We start from the raw sequence: 18,925 nt of genomic DNA, 5'->3' as shown, positions 1-18,925 counted from the left end.
AGAGTCACCTGCTGGGTCAATCAGTTAGAGGACTTTCACTGTGTGGTTATTTATTGGGTTGCACAGAAATAACTGAAGAGAAACCTACTTCGACTGTTTAGAAATGTGCAAAGTAAATGTCATTAATCGATTACAAGAAAACATAAACAAGGAGTGTCAAAATCATATGTTACAGGCAAGGCCAAGAGAATACAGGACGGCTTATTGTGTTGTTTAAAACAGTTACTAGAAAAAAAATACTATGAAACAAAATATGTAAATTAATTAAGCTGAAAGGTTTTCACAGAAATTAAAATGACCCAAAAAATTATTAATTTAATCAGTCAATTATAACATAGAAAGTATGGCCTCCGTTTAAATCTTGATGGAAATAAGATTCACCAGCTGCATTATATGTCTACCTCCTTGTCTTTCTGGGCCACTTAGCTTTTCATAAAGTACTGCTGCAGATTCACCAGAAAGAACATGGATGTAAATAAAAACAGATGTCAGCTGAGTTTTACCAGGTTTTTGGTCTGCAGGAGCTACAGATGTGGATATGTTGTATGTGTGTGTTTCTGCTGCATTTATGGACGAGGCGTGCATATTGATGTGGGGGTGGAATGTAGTATAGGCTGTCATCTGATGAATTCATAAGCAATTGACAGCTTTGTTTGTGTGGGATGGCCTTTTGTTGTCTGTATACATTATTCTCTTTCAGCATATGTGCAGATTTGTGTGTGTGTGTGTGTGTGTGTGCACGCGTGCGTTCATGTGCGTGTGCATGACTGAAGGTGCATGACTGTTGTGCGTGGAGAGAAAAAAGTTGAATGGTAATGAGTTTGTGCCTGTGTGTGTTTACATGCACGTTAACAAACACAGGCAAGAGCTCATTGGGTGGTGTGTGTGTGATTGTGTGTGTGTGTTTGTATTTGTGTGGGAGAGAACACAGGGGGGGTGTGTGGAGTGGAGTGTCTGCATCAGTATTCAGGAGTGTGTGGGAGGTGGGAAGGAGGGAGGGTGGTGCAGCCCTTCCTCAGAGCAGAACGGTGCGATGGGCTGGAACAAAGCAGCTCGACGGGGGGGCTGCTTGATTGGCCTTGCCCAGCCAGGGCCCCTAGACCTGCCAAAATGCAAGGCACTGCACCAGTCCAGACAAGAGAATTAGCTGCTCGGTTTGCGTGCCTAAGAGCAGTAATGCCTCAACTGAAAAAATGCGTCACCTCATCCTCACTAAGATCCCATTCAGAGACCACAGGGATTCACAACAAGACCATGAAAACCTCCCAGGAGGGAGGAGTTTGTCTACTGTGAGATGGACCTGCTTTCTATTGCGTTGTAGTCAGAATACATGTTGGCAGGTATTGTCATCACCCTGCTGTGAGGTCGGTGCCCTGCTAGTCCAGAGTGCAACCAGTTCTGTCCTTATTAAAAATTCTTGATATCTAACCAGGACACCCTGTCTACTGTGTTACTCAGGCTGATGAAATCTCCTCAACCTTGGGGGATATTAAGACCATAATTAGAACAGTGTTTAAAAAAAATGCTAGGAGCTGCATTGACATGAGGATGCTACTACTTGTGCTTGTTATAGGTGCAATCTCTGATTGCACCTATAACAAGCAGTACCTTAGTTAAATTTGGCTGCCTTGTGCAGCAAAACACCTCTACCAGCACTCCTGCCACTTGTTCCGTTTTGTGAGTGTGTCAAACACCATCTGTGACACGTGCTGGATCTTCTCCACTGTGTCAAAACGGAGACCCCTCAACTTGGATTTCTTTTTGTGGAAGAGGAAGAAGTAGGAAGGAGCCAAATCCAAGACATAGAGCAGGTGGGGAGTGATTATTGTGTTGTTGTGGCGAAAAGTTTGCATGTAAAAATGCATGTTGTCATGATGGAGCACCTTATTACCATCGTGCCACAGTTCAGGTTGTTGGTACCAAATGTCCTCCCTAAGACGATGCACTAGAACTCTGTGTTGTCTGGCTCTGGGTGACATATTCATGGTGCACAACGAGAAAAAGACAAGCATGATGTGCCTTTTTCAGTCTCCAGGACTCCGGGTTCTTCCACTGCAAAGACTGCAGTTTGGTCTGTTGGTCATAGCCATCAACACACTTCTCCTTATCAGTGACGACCCTCAACATGAAGGTTAGGTTAGCCGAGGCCTGTTGTCAGAGATCCTTGCAGACTTCAACAAGGTGTTGCTTCTGCTCCAAGATGAAATCTCATATGTGCACCTTCCACTGTATTTTGGAATACAGACTCACAACAGTTATGGCTTGCACCAGCTGCATGTGCATTACTTTGCTGTGCTCTGCTCATTCACAACAGAAACCGTTTCTGGCTTTTTGATCACACCTTGTCGAGATCTCAAAGCAGATCATGAGAGAATCAGCAGAATGTGTATGTCATAAACTATTCATCAAACAAATGATTTTGTCCTAAGTGTTGTCCGCCCATGTCTGAAACCAAAACAACAATGGTAACAGCAACAGTACTATTAGCAGTCTGGACGCAGCCTAAAACGTGCGGAAATTTCATTATACTGTAGCATAATGTAAAGATTACACTGGGACTCGTTACCAGATAATCAAAATTAAATGAGTTGGATTGGAATCAGGGGAAAAAATAGCACCAACTTTTAAAACTTTTAGTACATGTGCACACAAGAACTTTAGTGCCGTCACCTCAGTTGAGCAAATTAAACAGAAGTTCCCTGGTGTCAGCCACATGCTGGTACTCCGGCTTTCAGCTTTCATTGTCCACTTATTTGTTGCGAACTTTGGGACTAATCTTCCTTTCCTCCCTCCCTGTCTTCCCTTCTTTGCCGGGCGTTGTAAGTAATAACCTTGGTTTTTACAAGCAGCCATCAATCATCTGCACAACCGTACTGGGTGTAATCTTAAAGCCCCCCTTCTGCGAGGCTGGCTTTAATCTCAGCTATGGTCTCCAAACCCACAGCCATGTCGGCCTCACCACTTTCCCCACTCTTGACAAATTGCCCATTTCCCTTAGCTTTGCAATCGCTGCACTCTTTTCCTGTGTGTGTGTGTGTGTGTTTGTGTGTGTTGGTGTTATGGGATGCCTGTCCCCACCTTGTGTCTGCTGTGCACATGCCTGTGTGTGTTTGTTTGTAGGTAGAGTCCACAACATTTTTGTGCATCAGTGTTTGCAGGGCAGTATGCCTTAAGTGTCATGTTTGTGTGTGTTTGTACTGTGCGCTTGGCTGGCCTTGCACAGGGGGGTCAAGATACTTCTGCAGTTTGGGGAGGGAGGGTGAGCCATGCCAAGCCTATGTTTGCAAGGGCACTTCACTCGAAGTGATAAAAGTAGAATAATCCCCTTTAAAGCGTCTTAACGAGGTCAAATCTGTTGGGTTGCAAGGGGGAGGTGTGTGTGTATGTTTGTGTGTGTCTGTGTGTGTGTTGTGGGGATAACACTGCAGAAATGGGGGTAAGCCTTGGCTTGGTTCGTGAGAGATAATAATCAAAATCAAATTCCTGGCCCAAACAGGATTAGGCTCTCCGCACGCTCTAAAGCCCCTGTCCAGAGCGGCTGAAGACACAATCCTATTCCTCAGCCTCTCCTCACACATACACATACACTAAACACACACACACTCACTGAGCAGCTAACATAGTAAGGCTTGCTTGGCCCAGACAGAGTTGGCTGGGGTGAGCTTGGATGTGAGCCAGTTAGCCCTGTCCCTCTCTCAGATCACTGGGCACATACGCTTTAGTCCAAACACTAATCCGGGATATTTAGATGGAATTGTTTGGTTGGAGCTATTCTTAGATGGAGGATGTGATCTTGTTTGGTGCTGGTGTATTAGCAAAAGGCTTAAGCTCTCTGCGTCTGGCTCGGTGAATCATGTCATGATGGATTTTTTTTCTCTAAGAGGTTTGCCTACATGTTAAACACATACTCCACGTGTTGTATTCATCAACACTCATAATTATCCCCATCAGTAGTGTGAATTCTGTGTGTAGAAACTTAGATTTTAGAGAAAATGGGCTGACAAAATGGAAGCATCTGGAGAGTTGACACGTTCCGTTGTGAAGTTGTGTTGAATCACTCCAAATGTACCGCTGTACAGCTTTATATCACCACTTACTGTAACTGCTCTCAGCACTTTTCACAAAGGCATTTATTCAAAACCACACATATATTGCACTCACACCTGTTAATGTAGCCCTACAATTTCTAATCGCGTCACCAAACTCAACTGAAAAAGGCTAATGATTATCTTGCTTTCAACAGAAATGCTTTTCCTGTCTTTTCAGTCATTTAGAAAATGTGTTATCCTTGAGTAATAATGGGTCTGCATCTATCCTCCACACACAAACTTGGCAATGGGAGTCTGTGATGGACAGAGGAGGCGGATGGCTCAAATGGCATCCTTGGGACTGTTGCTATGGAGCAAACAGACAGACTGGCGTTGAAAAATAGGCCAACTGTTCATCAGTGTGGATCTTCTGCATTCATTTAAAAGTGGGAGTGAGATAACATCCAGTCATTAGTGAGTGATTACACTGCCAAAGCTCCATCCCTGCCCCCAACACACACACATATACCACACGCAAACACACTCCGACTGAGATGTAAACAGTCAGGCAGTGCTCCAGGAAATACAATCCCCACACTGCCACTTCCCTCAGGCAGGATTTATACTGAGGAGGATGTTTTCCAATGTATCCTGCTGTTATTGTGTTTGTGTGTGTCTCTGTGTTTGTAATGCATTGTGTATGTACTCTCCTTGTGTGTCTAAATACTCCACTGGATATATGTAGTGTATTCATGTATTGTTGGTGTGTCGAATTACCGTAGTGTGGTGTGTTTGTGTGTAAAGCCAAGACCACCCCCCCTCTGTAATCTCCATACCTTCCCATCGCCTTTGTCGACTGATCTATGAAGCAGAAACAGCCTTAGCCTGATTCTTATTTAAAATAGACATTATGGTTCACAGTAGATTTCACATGGATTGGACCAGATGATGAGGCCAGGAAGGGGAAGAGTGTGTGTGTGTGTGTGTGTGTGTGTGTGTGTGTGTGTGTGTGTGTGTGTGTGTGTGTGTGTGTGTGTGTGTGTGGTGGGGGGTGACTATGAGTGGGCTTTAGGTTTGTGGGTGGGGGATGGGGGTGGGGCAGCAATTTCCTGAAACGATGAATCCCATTTATTCGCAGAAGACTGTCTCAATTGCCTCACCAGCGCACAAAGCTTTTTAATGCTTTAATTACGTCTCAAAGGAGCAGGGCAGAATCAAATTAGAGATTGTCCTACATTTAGGTGCTGTGTGTGTATGTGTATATATATATGTGTGTGTGTGTGTGTGTGTGTGTGTGTGTGTGTGTGTGTGTGCACGCACACTATGCAAATTTAGCATGTGCGGGAGAGTGTGTGTGTGGGCCGTTGTATCCTTGTGTATGATTCATGGCAGTGAATATTTGTTCCTCTGGCAGCCGAGCATCATGCATAGAGTCTTATCACACCCTACACACAGATGCACACACACCTATTCACTGTCTCCCTTTTGCTCTAACACACACACATACATATCCTTCTCAGGCACATTCACACTGTCTAGGCTATTCCTCTGTAACACAAACAAAAGCATGCACACACACACACACACACACACATCAGCCAAGCCTCTCTCTTGCACAAACACATTTTCACTCACACAGCGTGTAGGCACCTTTTTTTGTCACAGCAGATGGCATGTGTCACAATATTACGGCAGTATTTCATTAACATTATGGGCATCCATCTGTTGTGGGTTCTCAGGCCCCCATAGAGCACCTTGTTTTGGTCACTGACAGAGAGAGAGAGAGAGAGATAATAAACATTGTTAGCCGTGTATATTGCATGGAGCTGGGAGAGGCTCACATAGTCTGGTTGTGTAGCGGTAAAAGTATCAGAGTAGCACTGTGAGCATTTACTTCAGACTTCTGCACATAGCTTGATGTTGCATCCAAGATTTAGGCTATTTTGTGGTGAACTTGACTGCTGGTAGACTTTACTCAGTAACATTTTTTAACATCAACATTAGCAACATTAGCACAGCAAAATAATTCATACGACTTGCGTGTAGGGATTCTGTATTAGATGTGTTTTCAGGAACAAAACTATGACTTAAATTATCCCTGTTCCCTCCCCATCCAGGGTTTCAAGGTAGCGTGTGCCACAACGTCACCTCCAGCTGAGCTCGCAAATTAATGCAATCAGCCAAATATGGCCACATTTGAGCTGGGGGTTGGTAAATTCATCCTTGTCACTGTAAAGTTCTGATCTATGTTAGAAATCTGTTTTCCTAGTCAGACTTTTCAAGCGTTTTCATGTTAAAAACCTTACTGTGTCCCTCGCTCTTAGTGCAGAGTCTACTGCCTGATTGACAGTGTTGCTGTCGTAATGACTTAGCCCATCAGAAGTACCAAACTGAAAGTGCAGAGTACAAAATACAGTTTGGGAGTGTAAAGAAAGCCCAAATGACAAGTGATGAGCATCGATAAGACTGAACTATACTAGAAAAGCTCAGTCACTACAAACCTCATCAAAGGTTTGTCCTAGAGGGTCTGATGAGCAGCATGTACACAATAGACAACACGTCTCTGAAAATAAAACAATTCAGCCTGCTGAGAAAACACGGTGTAGTGTCTTCTCAAAAACAAAACTACTACTACTTGTCAGTTTTTCTTTTTTCACCTCATCACCAGAACAAAAATGTAACACAGCTCCGATTTGACACCACTGACAGGTTATGCTAACAGAAGTTAATTATTCAACCTAACGTAATTTACCCTATAAACACATTTACTATGCCTGTGTCATCAATCACAGTTCACTTTGCCTAATTAGCTAAACTGAACCACTTGTTTTTATGCAGTCTTTTACATATATGTTTGTGTCTGTGTGACTATCAAAGTTAGTTTTGCAACATTAACTTGACTATACACGGGTCTGTCATCACTCCAGTGATACATCCAGTAGTTAAAATATTTTAACTGTTCTGTCACCTTAGGCAGTTAGAAGCTGATGGTTCGTTCCAGCCTGCTACCCAGCTGCAAAACTTGCTGTCAGCTCCCACTTAATGTTATGTTTTCTACAACTTCTCTTCAGCACATAAAGGCTGGATCCCAACAACGATAATGACTGTGAAGATCACATCAGAATATAAATTAATATGAATTGTTGTTTAGGAGTACAGATGGGCATGATATCAGTGATAATGTCCTCAGAAGACTAAGCCATCATGTAGTTTCCTGATGCTTTTGTCACATTATGTTATTTCAATTTTTAATTTGATCAGTTTTAAATATTTTACCTTTTGCTGCCACTTCCAGAATTGCCAACAGATTTAACTAGACTCAGATAGTGTTACTCAGAAGTTACTCAGAAAAGTTATTGTACTGAGTCATAAAAGTCCAATACACCCCTCCTGGCCTTTGTTTAGTTTTTATGGTGCTCTGGCTTTAAAATGCTCTCGCTCTCCCTTTCTTGCCCTCCTTTCCGTCATCTTTGTCTTCTTCTGTCTTGTCTTCTCTGCCTTTCTTTCTGTTCCCTGTGGAACAGGATGCCCGACCTGGGGCTGTTGACTGAGAGAGACTTTGGTATTTTAAACGTTTGCATACTGCGCTACACAGGGAGGAAATCGGATCTAGGGCAACAACTCTACCCTCCGGCACAGGGGGCAACCTGTATGCAGACACACACAAAAAATCACACACACGCAGTATTCAGAAACCATGCCAGAGCAGGGAGCAGTTACTGCAATGTGAGTTGCACTGCTGCCTGAAGCTAAGTGCCTTGTGTTGACACAGGCTCTGTGTGGCACAAGCCCATATAGCTGAGCTGTTGTTTGCTGAGTTTGGTCCATGCCATGCTGGCTGGAGAGATAATGGAAAAGGTTACTCTGCTCTACAGTCAGAGCCTCTGTCTCCCGGCAGCAGCTAGGTTTGTGTGGATTGGGGGTTTCTGTGTGTGGCAGCCACGTGATAATGTCATCACTTCTCATGAGATTTTAAACTGTAATGGCTGAGGTCACTGTGATCATCACTGTTTTGCAGGATTGTGTTTATTTTTTCCATTTTTTTTGAATGACTTCTGAACTGTCAGCCTCTCTCTTCCAACTTAAATGTTTTTGTATATAATTAAAAATATTTAACATCCAGACTGATACAGAACGCAGTGAGTATGTCTTTACCCTGGGGGGGCTTTAGTGACAATTCATCCCCAACCCCTAACCATGTAAGTGCCAAGCACTGCTTACTGAGCCACAAAGCAAAAAAATAATTTAGCCTTTGAAGCAAGAGGTCTGTTCCTACAACCTGAAGCAATCCTGTTGCTTAGCATATTCTCTGGCCATGGTTCTGTGAATGCGAAGCAGCCTTTTTGTAGTTAAAAAATGAAGCTCAGCGACAAGCTCTGGGGAGCAGGGTACAAAGCGACAGGTCATTCCTAACAGCGGCGGACTGGCTTCCCGTAAGCGCTGCAATCAGATTTCTGATGGTTTTTTATGCCTGCTCAATCGTAGTGGGAAAATGTCGATTTTTTTTCTTCCCCCCACCTGACCCATTATGCAGCCTGCTGAGAAATAATGAGATTTTGTCCCTATTTGGGTTTGATGCTTGCTGTGCTCTAACACACAACCAGGCCATCCACCGCTGCCTGGGGAATGTACTGTGGACAGAATTACAATAGGGGCTAATAGCAACATTCAGGCTAGGCAGAAGAATGATGATGTAGTTGGCTGTGACATGACATGGGTGGCATTTTGGTGCAGAGTTTTACCTGACGTGCCTTCTATTGAACATGGCCACTATGAAACCACTAACCCTGGCTAGTCTACTGCTAGGCTACACAGGACAACAGTGGACGTCATGGCAGATAAGTAACTCTGAAACCCTTTTCCATTGCAGGACATTAACAATGTGACTGACTGCGGCTTACTATTACTTGAACTTTTAAGAACTTTGAGTCTTTGGTACTCAGTTCTTCCTCATGTTTCCTCTGCATTTTTACAAAAGGGGATATAGAAGTAATTAAAAAAAAACAAACAACCTTTTAATTTTTAGGTGCTGTTTGGTAAGCAAGTGATTTAAGCTGCTGCAGACAGTCAACAGACTAAGTAGTGTTGCAGATATTGTTGATTTTCTTTCACACTTAGGCTTAATCCATTGCACCGCTGGGGTCGGCACAAACTGATGTTGCCCTTAAATAGTGTCCATCACTGCAGGCTTTGTGATCCTTTATTATGTTGCTGTTTCATCCTCTCTTTTTTTAAAAATATGCTTTTTGGCTCTTTGTTGTATCCCCAGTTCTGCCAGGCACCAGACAGTGTTTTTTGTAGACATTCTTGTTGTGATGTGACAAAACATCTGCTTGACCAGCCTCATTCACCAGCACTGCGGGCAGCCCTTCAGAGTACCTGGAACTTGCATTTAGTACTACCTCCTGAGCAGAGCCAAAATTTAGCTCTAGGAACCCGTTCCCAATGACTTGGAGAAAATAGCTGAAGAAAAGCAGAACCTGTGACAAAGGCCTATGCGTTATGTTGTGTTTTGCTGCATTTAAGTAGCTAGACTTAAAAAGTGCTATTATTTAGAAAAAGAAACATAATCTTTGTATATATTTTGTTTGTTTGTCTCCTTGTGCTCACCAAGTGCCACATGCATTAATGTTACATGAGTGATCCTGCAATATATGCTATGAGACAAACGGACTTGGCCACCAGAGAGAGATCTCCTTCCCTCCCTCCCTCATCTAATGTTTGTATCAGGCTGTTGCAGGAATGTGCAATCATGACAGCATTAGATTTAGAGGATTTTTGTACATTTGAATTACATAAATTTGTGTGGTATGTTATAAATCCCTGGATTAGCCACATTTTCATTTGGTTGTTTCATCTAAAAAAGTTTCAAGAAAAGTCACCATATTGCAACATGTATCGCTAATAAGATATTAGATGCTGTTGATATATTGGTAATAATCTTTTACCACATTAGAAGATTTTACCATATCAGCTAACCTTGCTCCACACATGCTTTACAACAAGCAGTCAGGCACTGCTTGTGTGATGTTGCAATGTGGTGAAGAGAGGGATGACGTCATACAGAGAATTTAAGAGGCATTTTATTTGGAGCTAAATCTTCAACACATCAAAGGGCTGAACATGGTCTCAACCAAGTTCCCTATGATAATATTTATAATGTGTGTTACCATCCTTATTTATACAAGCAATAATTTATTCTAGCTCGGCTAAGTAGGTTTACATATTGCCACCCAAACTGAATGTTGGAATAACAATAAGGAATGCTGAAACAATAACACACACTGCATTATAAGTTTGACTCACTTGTGTGTCATCAATCAATTGGCTGTTGTGGCTCACAACATATGCTATTGTTCATAACGGCCATGAGTAATAAGTCTTCAAAGGTTGCTTCTGCACTGTAAAGACACTGCAATGCCTGACCAAGGACAGAGAGAGTCTTGGTTCTATCTATATAAGGTTAAATGTGGGACTGTCAGTATCCATTTATGGCTAATTGTGGCTGTGTGAGGTTTAGGTTTGTGTGCAATTTCACAGTGATTGAGATGTATAACAGAGCAGTGTATACTCAGGGATTTAAAAATCTGGCAGAAACAATGGGTATGCATGTTTCTGCTTTGTGCACGCATGGTTTTAGTCTTGAATCTTCACAGGGTTTTATGTGTTTGGCCCTTTGTGTGTGGAAACATACTTGGCAACCAGTTTCTTGGTAATTCTGTTGCTCATTGGACTGCGTCACATTGAAAACTGCTTGATTTTTACGTTCATGTTTTTAATTAGGTCTCTCACTCTGCTCCCTTTCTCTGTTGTTCACCCCTCCTCATCTTTCTTACCCTTTCTCTTTCCACTTGGTTCTTATGTTTTCTTCTCTTGTGTTTTTCTCTTTGGCAGGCTTCATCGCAGCAGCTGAAATTCACAACCTCTGACTCCTGTGACAGGATCAAGGATGAGTTCCAGTTCCTCCAAGCACAATACCACAGGTGCAAACAGAAACTCTTTCATGCACAGACACACATAAACACAGGCAAACACCAAGCAGAAGCAGTTACATATGGCAGCCTGATAAGCATAGCTCTTTGTAATAAGGACTTTATCTCCAGGCTATACATGTGTCACCTAGTGTTTTTCTTTATTGAGCACCTTTTTGTAACAATAACTTTAGTTGCAGAAATGAGCTGCAGTATGGCTGCAAGAACCTGCCATATCTTAGACAGGAATTGGTTTTGTTTTGGCCTTTTTCAAGACTTCATTTCTCTTGAAAACAAGCCTGCTTTTATTTTACAGTTACAGTGTTTAAATCCCCCAATAATTTCCAGTGACGTTTAGGTGGTAGACATTCACTTCATTAATTCTTATTACATGCTAAGTTACTGTAACTTAAATAACATAAGTTCTTTCCAAAAATAAAATCTTTAAAGAAATGATTTGGACATTATTAGGAAATATCAGACTTAAAACAAAGCTGTGCAAAAACTGTAGCTTGAACTTGAGGGACATCTCAGTACTTGACTTTGATAAAATAAAGATGTCTGCCTTTGTCTCTCTACTCCTGAACTCTACCACCACACTGCACACTGAAACATCCGTTATTGACTCATACCTAAATCAATCTTGTTTACCCTTGGCTATTGATCTTGCTTTACTGCTTAAATACTGCTACAGTGCCAGAAGTCTGAGGCACTTCCAAAGTGCCTGGTCCAACCTTAACTGATCTGTTTGATAGCAGTTATAAAGAGGGGGGACGCCACGGGGTCTTCATCTCAGCGAGAGATCCTCTCTTTGTGAGAGAGGAGTCTTTGAAGCCCGTCTTCCTTCCTGAGGAGGTTGGTTTGTTCCTCTGTACCTGTTCTCCGAGAACCTTCTAGAGGCTTGCCTCTGCCGAGACAGGCGAAGGCAGATGAAAGCCTGGCATATTGTGTGCAAAATCCCTGCTCTGGTCTGATCGCTCTTGTTTGTGGAGGATTCTGAAGCTGCAATAACACCCTGTGTGTCTTTCTCCTCGCCTTTGGTTTTTGTAATTCCCACAACGGTGAGCAGCACCGTTTAACCCTCTTCAGAGAGGCAGGGCGCAGTTGAAAGAATACCTTTTTTGTCTGAGCATACAGAACATGCATACAGTGCCTATTGACTCAGGAGGGGGGCTGGGATGGGGGGTTGGTGGGCTTGGGAACCACAGACGAGGCTTTGTAGCAGCGCTCTGCTGCTGCGCTGTGCTTGTCTGGTGCTGAAGCCTTTAAAAGGCAAATGTACCGCAGGCGTTCCCTCGGGTATAGTAGCGAGCATTGTAGCTGTCGCTGTCTTCCTCCTCCCACCCCTTCCTCCCCCACCTCTTCTCCCCTCCCCTCTTTCACATGCATAAATAGATCAGGGAATACATAAATCAAAATAAAGATGACAGCAGGAGCGATTTAGAGACGGAAGAATCGGCAATAAAACTCCATCAAAGTGTCGTTTGAGAGCAGCGGTGCAGGCCTGGGGGGCTGCTGAGCACCAATCAGAGGAGGCACAAAGCCAATCCCAGGTAGGCTGGCAGCGGGGAGGCCTGTCGTCATGACAACCCACCACACAGCCTACGCACATGAACACAGGGATAGCAGGAAGGGTTTTATTTCGGAGGGAAGGGGAACGTTTTGGATAAGTGAAGACTGCTCATTCACACACAGGAAGAAGGCGGCAGAAATAAAATCGCTCCATAACCCCACCAAAAAGAACACGCCCCATTGCCCAGACACTTGATCAGGTTGGATATCTGTTGCAAGCCCTGGTGTGAGCTGCCTTGATCATCTAACCTGTAAAGGGGACTGACAGACAAATCCTCACCTTGGACATCTGTTCTACATACCTTTGCTGCAGACAAGGCCATCACTTGGTGTCCTTCAGTTTCAACTCTGGGGACTTCTGTGAAGGCAGCTGATCACTAATAGCTGACAGTCTCATTTTGCAAAATTGAAAACACATCAACACACAGGATGCTTCTGTTAGATTATTAACTTTTACATTACAGAAGAGGATGCTCTATATTGAGTAGTGAGTGTTGAGTGTATTTGGGGTATTTGAGAGCTGAGATGAGACAGGAGGGGACGTTTCTGCCTAACAACAAATGCACAAGTTCTGGGTCATTACATGACTGATTTCTGTGTGCTCCAGAAGTTTGAATCTTTGCCCTCATCTTCTTTTTATGGAGTATACATGTTCCTTTGATGTTCATAAGGATTCCTTCAGGTCCACTTGTAAATTCCCCTCTGCTGTGTTGTGTTGCCCTATGATGGACCAACAACCTCAAGGGTGTTTCCCTGCCTTTTTCTCAGTGCATGTTGTTTTAGTTTCCGGTCTAGAAAATAGGTGGATTAAGTCTCGACTGATATTTAAAACATAAACGTGCACAAACTCAAGCAGGAGTTTTCTTTTAAAGTGTCATAATGAGCACCAGTAACAAAACTGTAGCTGAAGACAATGATGAACACTGACCTAAAACTGAAGTTGACTTTAGCCAATGCTGCAGCTGCTGTGATAAGTATTAGAAGAAGCAAAATACTGTGTGTAAGAATAAGCTCACATTATTGGCCGTCTGTAACGCTGTGTTCAGACTGCCAGTTAAGACGAACAGCGATGAAGATTCAGCCAGCACTCGCTGTAATCAGACTGTCATTCCTGCAGACAGCTGAGAAGAACATCCCAGCATAAATATAACACACACCATCAAACAGGTTTCAGATTTACCCTAAATCTGAACCTATCCACTGTGTGTCTGCGCATATCTTTATTTGATCTGAGTCTTATCCAGTCCTCACATCAGATGATGCCTTCTGAGACCGGCAAGTTGTAACTGGCTGTTTCAATCAAAGGCATCAAGGGGCGTTTTTTTTTTTTTTTTTTTTTTTTCCTTTTCTTCCCTTTTTTTTTTTTTTTTTTTTTTTTTTACTTCTGTCGTTTTCACTTGATGATCAGGCTGACTTGTTGACGCGTCCTCCTTTGTCCTGTCGCCTCGCATAACATCATCTCTGACATGATTACAGCTAATGGCTGTCGCAGGGACTGGGTCACAGGAAACGCTCCCAACACTATATTTAGACTTTTTACTTCACTGCCTCTTCTCTGATTTAAAAAGCAGACATTTTGGCTAGACACATCTCCAAAGTTCAGAATGAGTTTGACCTCCTCCTGTCAATTGACACCTTGCCAAGTGCGTGAAAACGCCACTGCTGACTAGTAAAGGTGAGGATAATGACGTTGGTAATGATGATGATGATGATGGAGGTGGCGGTGATGATGATAAAGATGGTAATGGTGGCTGAGATGATGACAACGGAGGCCATGCTGATGATGATGAATGTGGAGGCAGTGATGAGGGTTGAAGTGATGATGAAAGTGATGACAGTGCTGTTGGTGGAAAGTGGAGGTAATGATGATGAAAGGTGGGGGGCTAAGTCACCTGGTGTCAGCACTTTAGGAGGAAGACTGTCAAGCTGACTAACAAGGTCTGACTCTCTGCTCCTCTCCTCTTCCTCTCTCCCCAGTTTGAAGCTTGAGTGTGACAAGTTGGCCAGTGAGAAGTCAGAGATGCAGCGCCATTATATCATGGTGAGTGAAGCCGTGTGTGTGTGTACTAGAGGTGATAGTTTGTGTGTCCTTAAATGTCATGTTGTCAGCATATGTTTTACCAATGTAATACTTGATTCTTGTGTAAATTTCCTTTTGGATTTTGCAAACACAGCACTACAGATGTTTATCAGCGAAGAAATGTTTTTCTTTTGTTCTATGTTTTCACCCTCTGTGTTCATTACTACCATTTCTCTGCTTGTTCCCCTTCCTCCTTTGCAGTGCCATCATTTTCTTGTGTCTCTTTTCTTCTTGCTCATTTTAAAATTTCTCTTTTAAAAGGTCATTCTAGTTTATTTCAGCTCAGATTTTATTTTCATGGTTTTGGCCATCTGTTCCATGTATTCACAAAAACTGTACTCACCAAGATAATTGCTGTGATTTTGCAATGCGGCGACACTGCCAAACACAAGGGAGTCTGGGCAAGAAACACCAGCAGTCAGACTGTCATACATGCTTCAAACAAGTCCAAACCAGTAGAGGTGGGAATTTCACAAATCAATTTTGGTTCTTGTTGTCACAGTTAGAGTCACAATTGATTCTCAATTCAAGATAAAGTAGTGATTCAGTAAATAGAGAAGCAGCACTGTTTTCATGCTCTTGCTTCAGTTTACCATGTGCCAAGCCATTTACTCCTGTTTTTAGTTCACTGAATTGCAATATGAAACATAACTGGCAGTTCAACTAACTGGCCTTGTCTCTGTCTGACCAAACAGCTTCAAAAGCAGAGAATAGTATGTAGGAGTATCCAGCTTTTTTATTTGCAAAATTTTGTAAGAATTTTAAAGTATGTTGTCTGCCTGTATGAGAAAAATGAAAGCAAAGCATTGTGCAGTAAGTAGCAGGGAAACCTATCAAGGATGCAATGCAGGTCTTTTGAAATTAGTTCTTTTCATCCCCTGATCAGAGTTGACTGGAAGTTTTGTTAAGTGGTGCATTGTGTGGTATTTGGTTAGCACATCTTTGTCTCGCAAAGGTAGTTCCTAAGTTAATGAATCCAGAACATTTTTTATTAAGTTACAATGAACCTAGTGCGTGTCCAAAGCTGCACCGTGCTCCCCTGACACAGTTATGCCAAGACCATCCTCCTGGGGAAAAGCAACATCATCATTTCACAAATTCCCAAAAACAGCAACTGACAAAGACCTCTAGTGGTGATAGGAATAATGACTGTTGTCCAACAGGAGCAAAGGAGGACAGGGGGTGACATTATTATAGAGCCACAAATCCTGCAGAGGGAAGAGGTCGGGGTGGCAGGGTGGGCGAATGAAACCACAGGAGACCACTGTTCATTTCCTGTTTCCTACTAATGGTCAGTGTCCCCAAAACCTAACCAGACCTCATCCATATCCTTATCCATGCCTACCTGTTGTTCTGGATGACAGGTACAAATGATATATATTTTGTATATATTTTGTCTTTTAATTTGGAGGACATGTTTTTTCATCCCTCTTCCATTCTATCAGCAAAGAGAAACCATAATGTTACAAACACTGAATTTTGGAATATGTGAATTAATTCAGAACAGTTGAAGATGAGGCTCACAATTCTTATGTGTTAATCTATTTCCCCCCCTGCCCATAGTAGCCAAACTTATTTGGTAGAGAAAACTAAGGCACAAAGTAAAAAGTAGAACCCACACTATTTGTAATAAACATCCATCAGAGTTTTAAGACCTCCCGGCCTCCTGTTGTACTTATCGTACTTGTACACGCTCACACAGTCCTGTGGGATGAGGGATTTTTGCTGATTTCTTGGTGTACTTTTATCTTTAAATAAAAATAGATAATATGGCTAAACTGTTGGTTTGTATACACCCAGTTTGACTGCCTGTGTGCTGCACTGTTGGATTTGTTTTTAGTAATGTCGCAGCGGTATCATTACCAATATCATAACACACCCACCACAAAAAATAGACCATAGTTTAAATAAATTGGCATCATCCTCTATTATTTGCTTCCTTTTTGTTTCTGGAGTTACCGTGTGTGTGATTCCTCTCTCCCCAACCCCCCTTCATTTCCTCTCTTCCCCCCTATCTCTCCCACCCTGTCTCTCTCCGCACATACACGTCCACACACGAACACGCACACACAGATGTGCTTGCCCACTCTCTGCTCCACCTCAGGGCTAATCTCATTGTTGCTGGCCGTGGCTGTGTAGCTGTCTGATGTTTTGCCTCTAATTGATCCTCTGACTGGCTTTAATCTCATCTAATCTGTGCCGCCGCACTACTCTCTCCACCATCAGCCAGCCAGCAGACACACACACACACATACACACATATGTATGCACATGTGCACACACACACACACACACACACACACTCCCACTCCCTCTGTGTGTGTGTCTCAGGCAGGCGTGAGTGCATACACTCCCACACACTCACTCAGCCTGATAGCAGCCGTTCGCACACATAAACACACACAATCACTCAAAAAGGTCCAATGAAGAAATGATGGCTCAAATCTGAAAATGTAAAAATGTCTGGTTTAAGATTCACAATTATATATATTTTTTCTTTCTTTGTGTTTAGTGTGTTTCATTACTGTGATTTATCTAGATTGAGGTCAAAGTTGAATAAAGTGTTCACATGGTTTGCAGAAACACAGCCGCCTCAATTATCCTAGTTTACATGATTTCTTTGATGGTCGGATAAATGTCCTGCAGGATGTTTGTTGGCCTCCAGGCTGATATTATCATCACAAAGTAAAGAAAGGAAAATGGAGGGTTTTCATTAGTGTTTGGTATTTGTATTGATCAGTTTGTAGAGCACTGTACAGTGCGCCTTGCAGCTGTTTGTTTTTCGCCCACAAAAGTTGTTTTTGTCCTACAACTGCTAGTCTTAGTGTGTAATCTTGCTTTTTAACAACACAACGCTGCTTGGCTCCCAGTTCACCCTGTATCCTAATCAGTGTATGTGCTGAAACAAAACGCTGAAGGAAACCACACAAAGCCGTTTACATGCAAAGAGTATTTTACAGTTTGAAGAGAAGTTCTGCTCTGTCGATCTGTCTTCTCCGCTCTGTGTTGGATTTAATCCCTGAAATGTTGTAGCACCACCTTCTCATGCGTGCATTATAAGCCTAAACATTCAATTCCCAGCAATGACTAACTACAAATGTGTCTTGCATTACTGAAAAGGAGAATATTACATTGCTTTTTCATCAGCCTGTTATTTGCTATTTGATGTCTTACTGGCACAGGAAACATTTAAGAGAAAATGCAAAGCAATCCAAGCAGAGTTAATGTAGCCTACTGAGTAACTGTGATCACAGGCTTACATCAAACACACCTATTGTACAGCTGATTAGGGTTGTCACTTTTTATTTGGAATTCAAACTACTTTTCAGATATGGGAATAAATACAATATGTGATCAGTAATGACCGACTTGAAAGGAAAATTCACCTTGTATAAGTGTCTGAACACACATCCCCTGTTGCCTCATCCTGGACCTCGTTTTCTTCATTAACACAAAATGGATGAAACTAGACATTGTAAACAAATTATTGTGACACCAAACCATCTTAGAAGTAACGTGTAGAGGCATTTTGGATTCAGATTAGAGCTGGAACATCTGTCGATTTATTGATTAGTTGATTGGCAGAAAAGTCAGTATCAACCATTTTGATAATTGATTCATCATTAAAGTCATTTTCCTAAATTTGCTATGTTCAGCCTCTCAGATATGAGGGTTTGCTGCTTCTCATAATCATATCGGATAGTAAACTGAATACCTTTAGGTTTTGGGATTTTTGTTGAATAAAATAAACAGTTTGAATACATCACCTTGGACCGTAGGAAATTACAGCCAATATTTTTCACTATTGTTAAATGAGTAATCAGTCAAGAAAATAGTCTACCATCAATTAAAAAATGTGGATAAAGGTGTTTGTTGACTGCAGCATGGTTACCACAACAACAAATCTGAAGTCACCTGTTGTTGGTCAGTGACACATTTCTACAACATATTTTATGATTAGACTATGTGCACTGTTGTTTAATTCAATAGAACAAATGACGTGTTTGTTCCCATTTGTTTAAACTTGATTTTGTATTTATTTATTCAGTTATTTAAATTGACAGCTCTAATTGGGGCTCTGATACTTTGACACAGCATTGTAAACCAGGCTTCACTCTAATTATAATTAGATTGTTTTGCTTGCTTTAGCTTAGATCATCAAATCTTTGATTGGCAACTTATATTTTTCACAAAAGGACAAAAGGATTTTCTTCAGTTGAAAGCGGCTTCAGATTTGGCTCAGAATGTTGCTATAAAATTGAACTCTGAATGCA

At 42.1% G+C, this 18,925-nt stretch overlaps 1 protein-coding gene across 2 annotated transcripts in view; it reads left to right on the top strand.

Annotated features, from left to right (window-relative positions):
• tle5 (TLE family member 5, transcriptional modulator) overlaps positions 1-18,925 on the top strand; it is a 42,094-nt gene that overhangs the window by 7,005 nt on the left and 16,164 nt on the right. For both annotated transcript variants that reach the window (XM_018673415.2, XM_018673414.2), the window contains exons 2-3: positions 10,923-11,011; positions 14,549-14,612. In XM_018673415.2, the coding sequence (XP_018528931.1) occupies positions 10,923-11,011; positions 14,549-14,612 (153 nt within the window). The remainder of the gene's footprint in view (positions 1-10,922; positions 11,012-14,548; positions 14,613-18,925) is intronic.

This window comes from Lates calcarifer, linkage group LG17 (assembly GCF_001640805.2).
Source record: "Lates calcarifer isolate ASB-BC8 linkage group LG17, TLL_Latcal_v3, whole genome shotgun sequence".
Taxonomy (NCBI): Eukaryota; Metazoa; Chordata; class Actinopteri; family Centropomidae; genus Lates; species Lates calcarifer.
The sequence above is the reverse complement of the archived record's forward strand: the minus strand, read 5'-3'. Positions and strand labels throughout refer to the sequence as shown.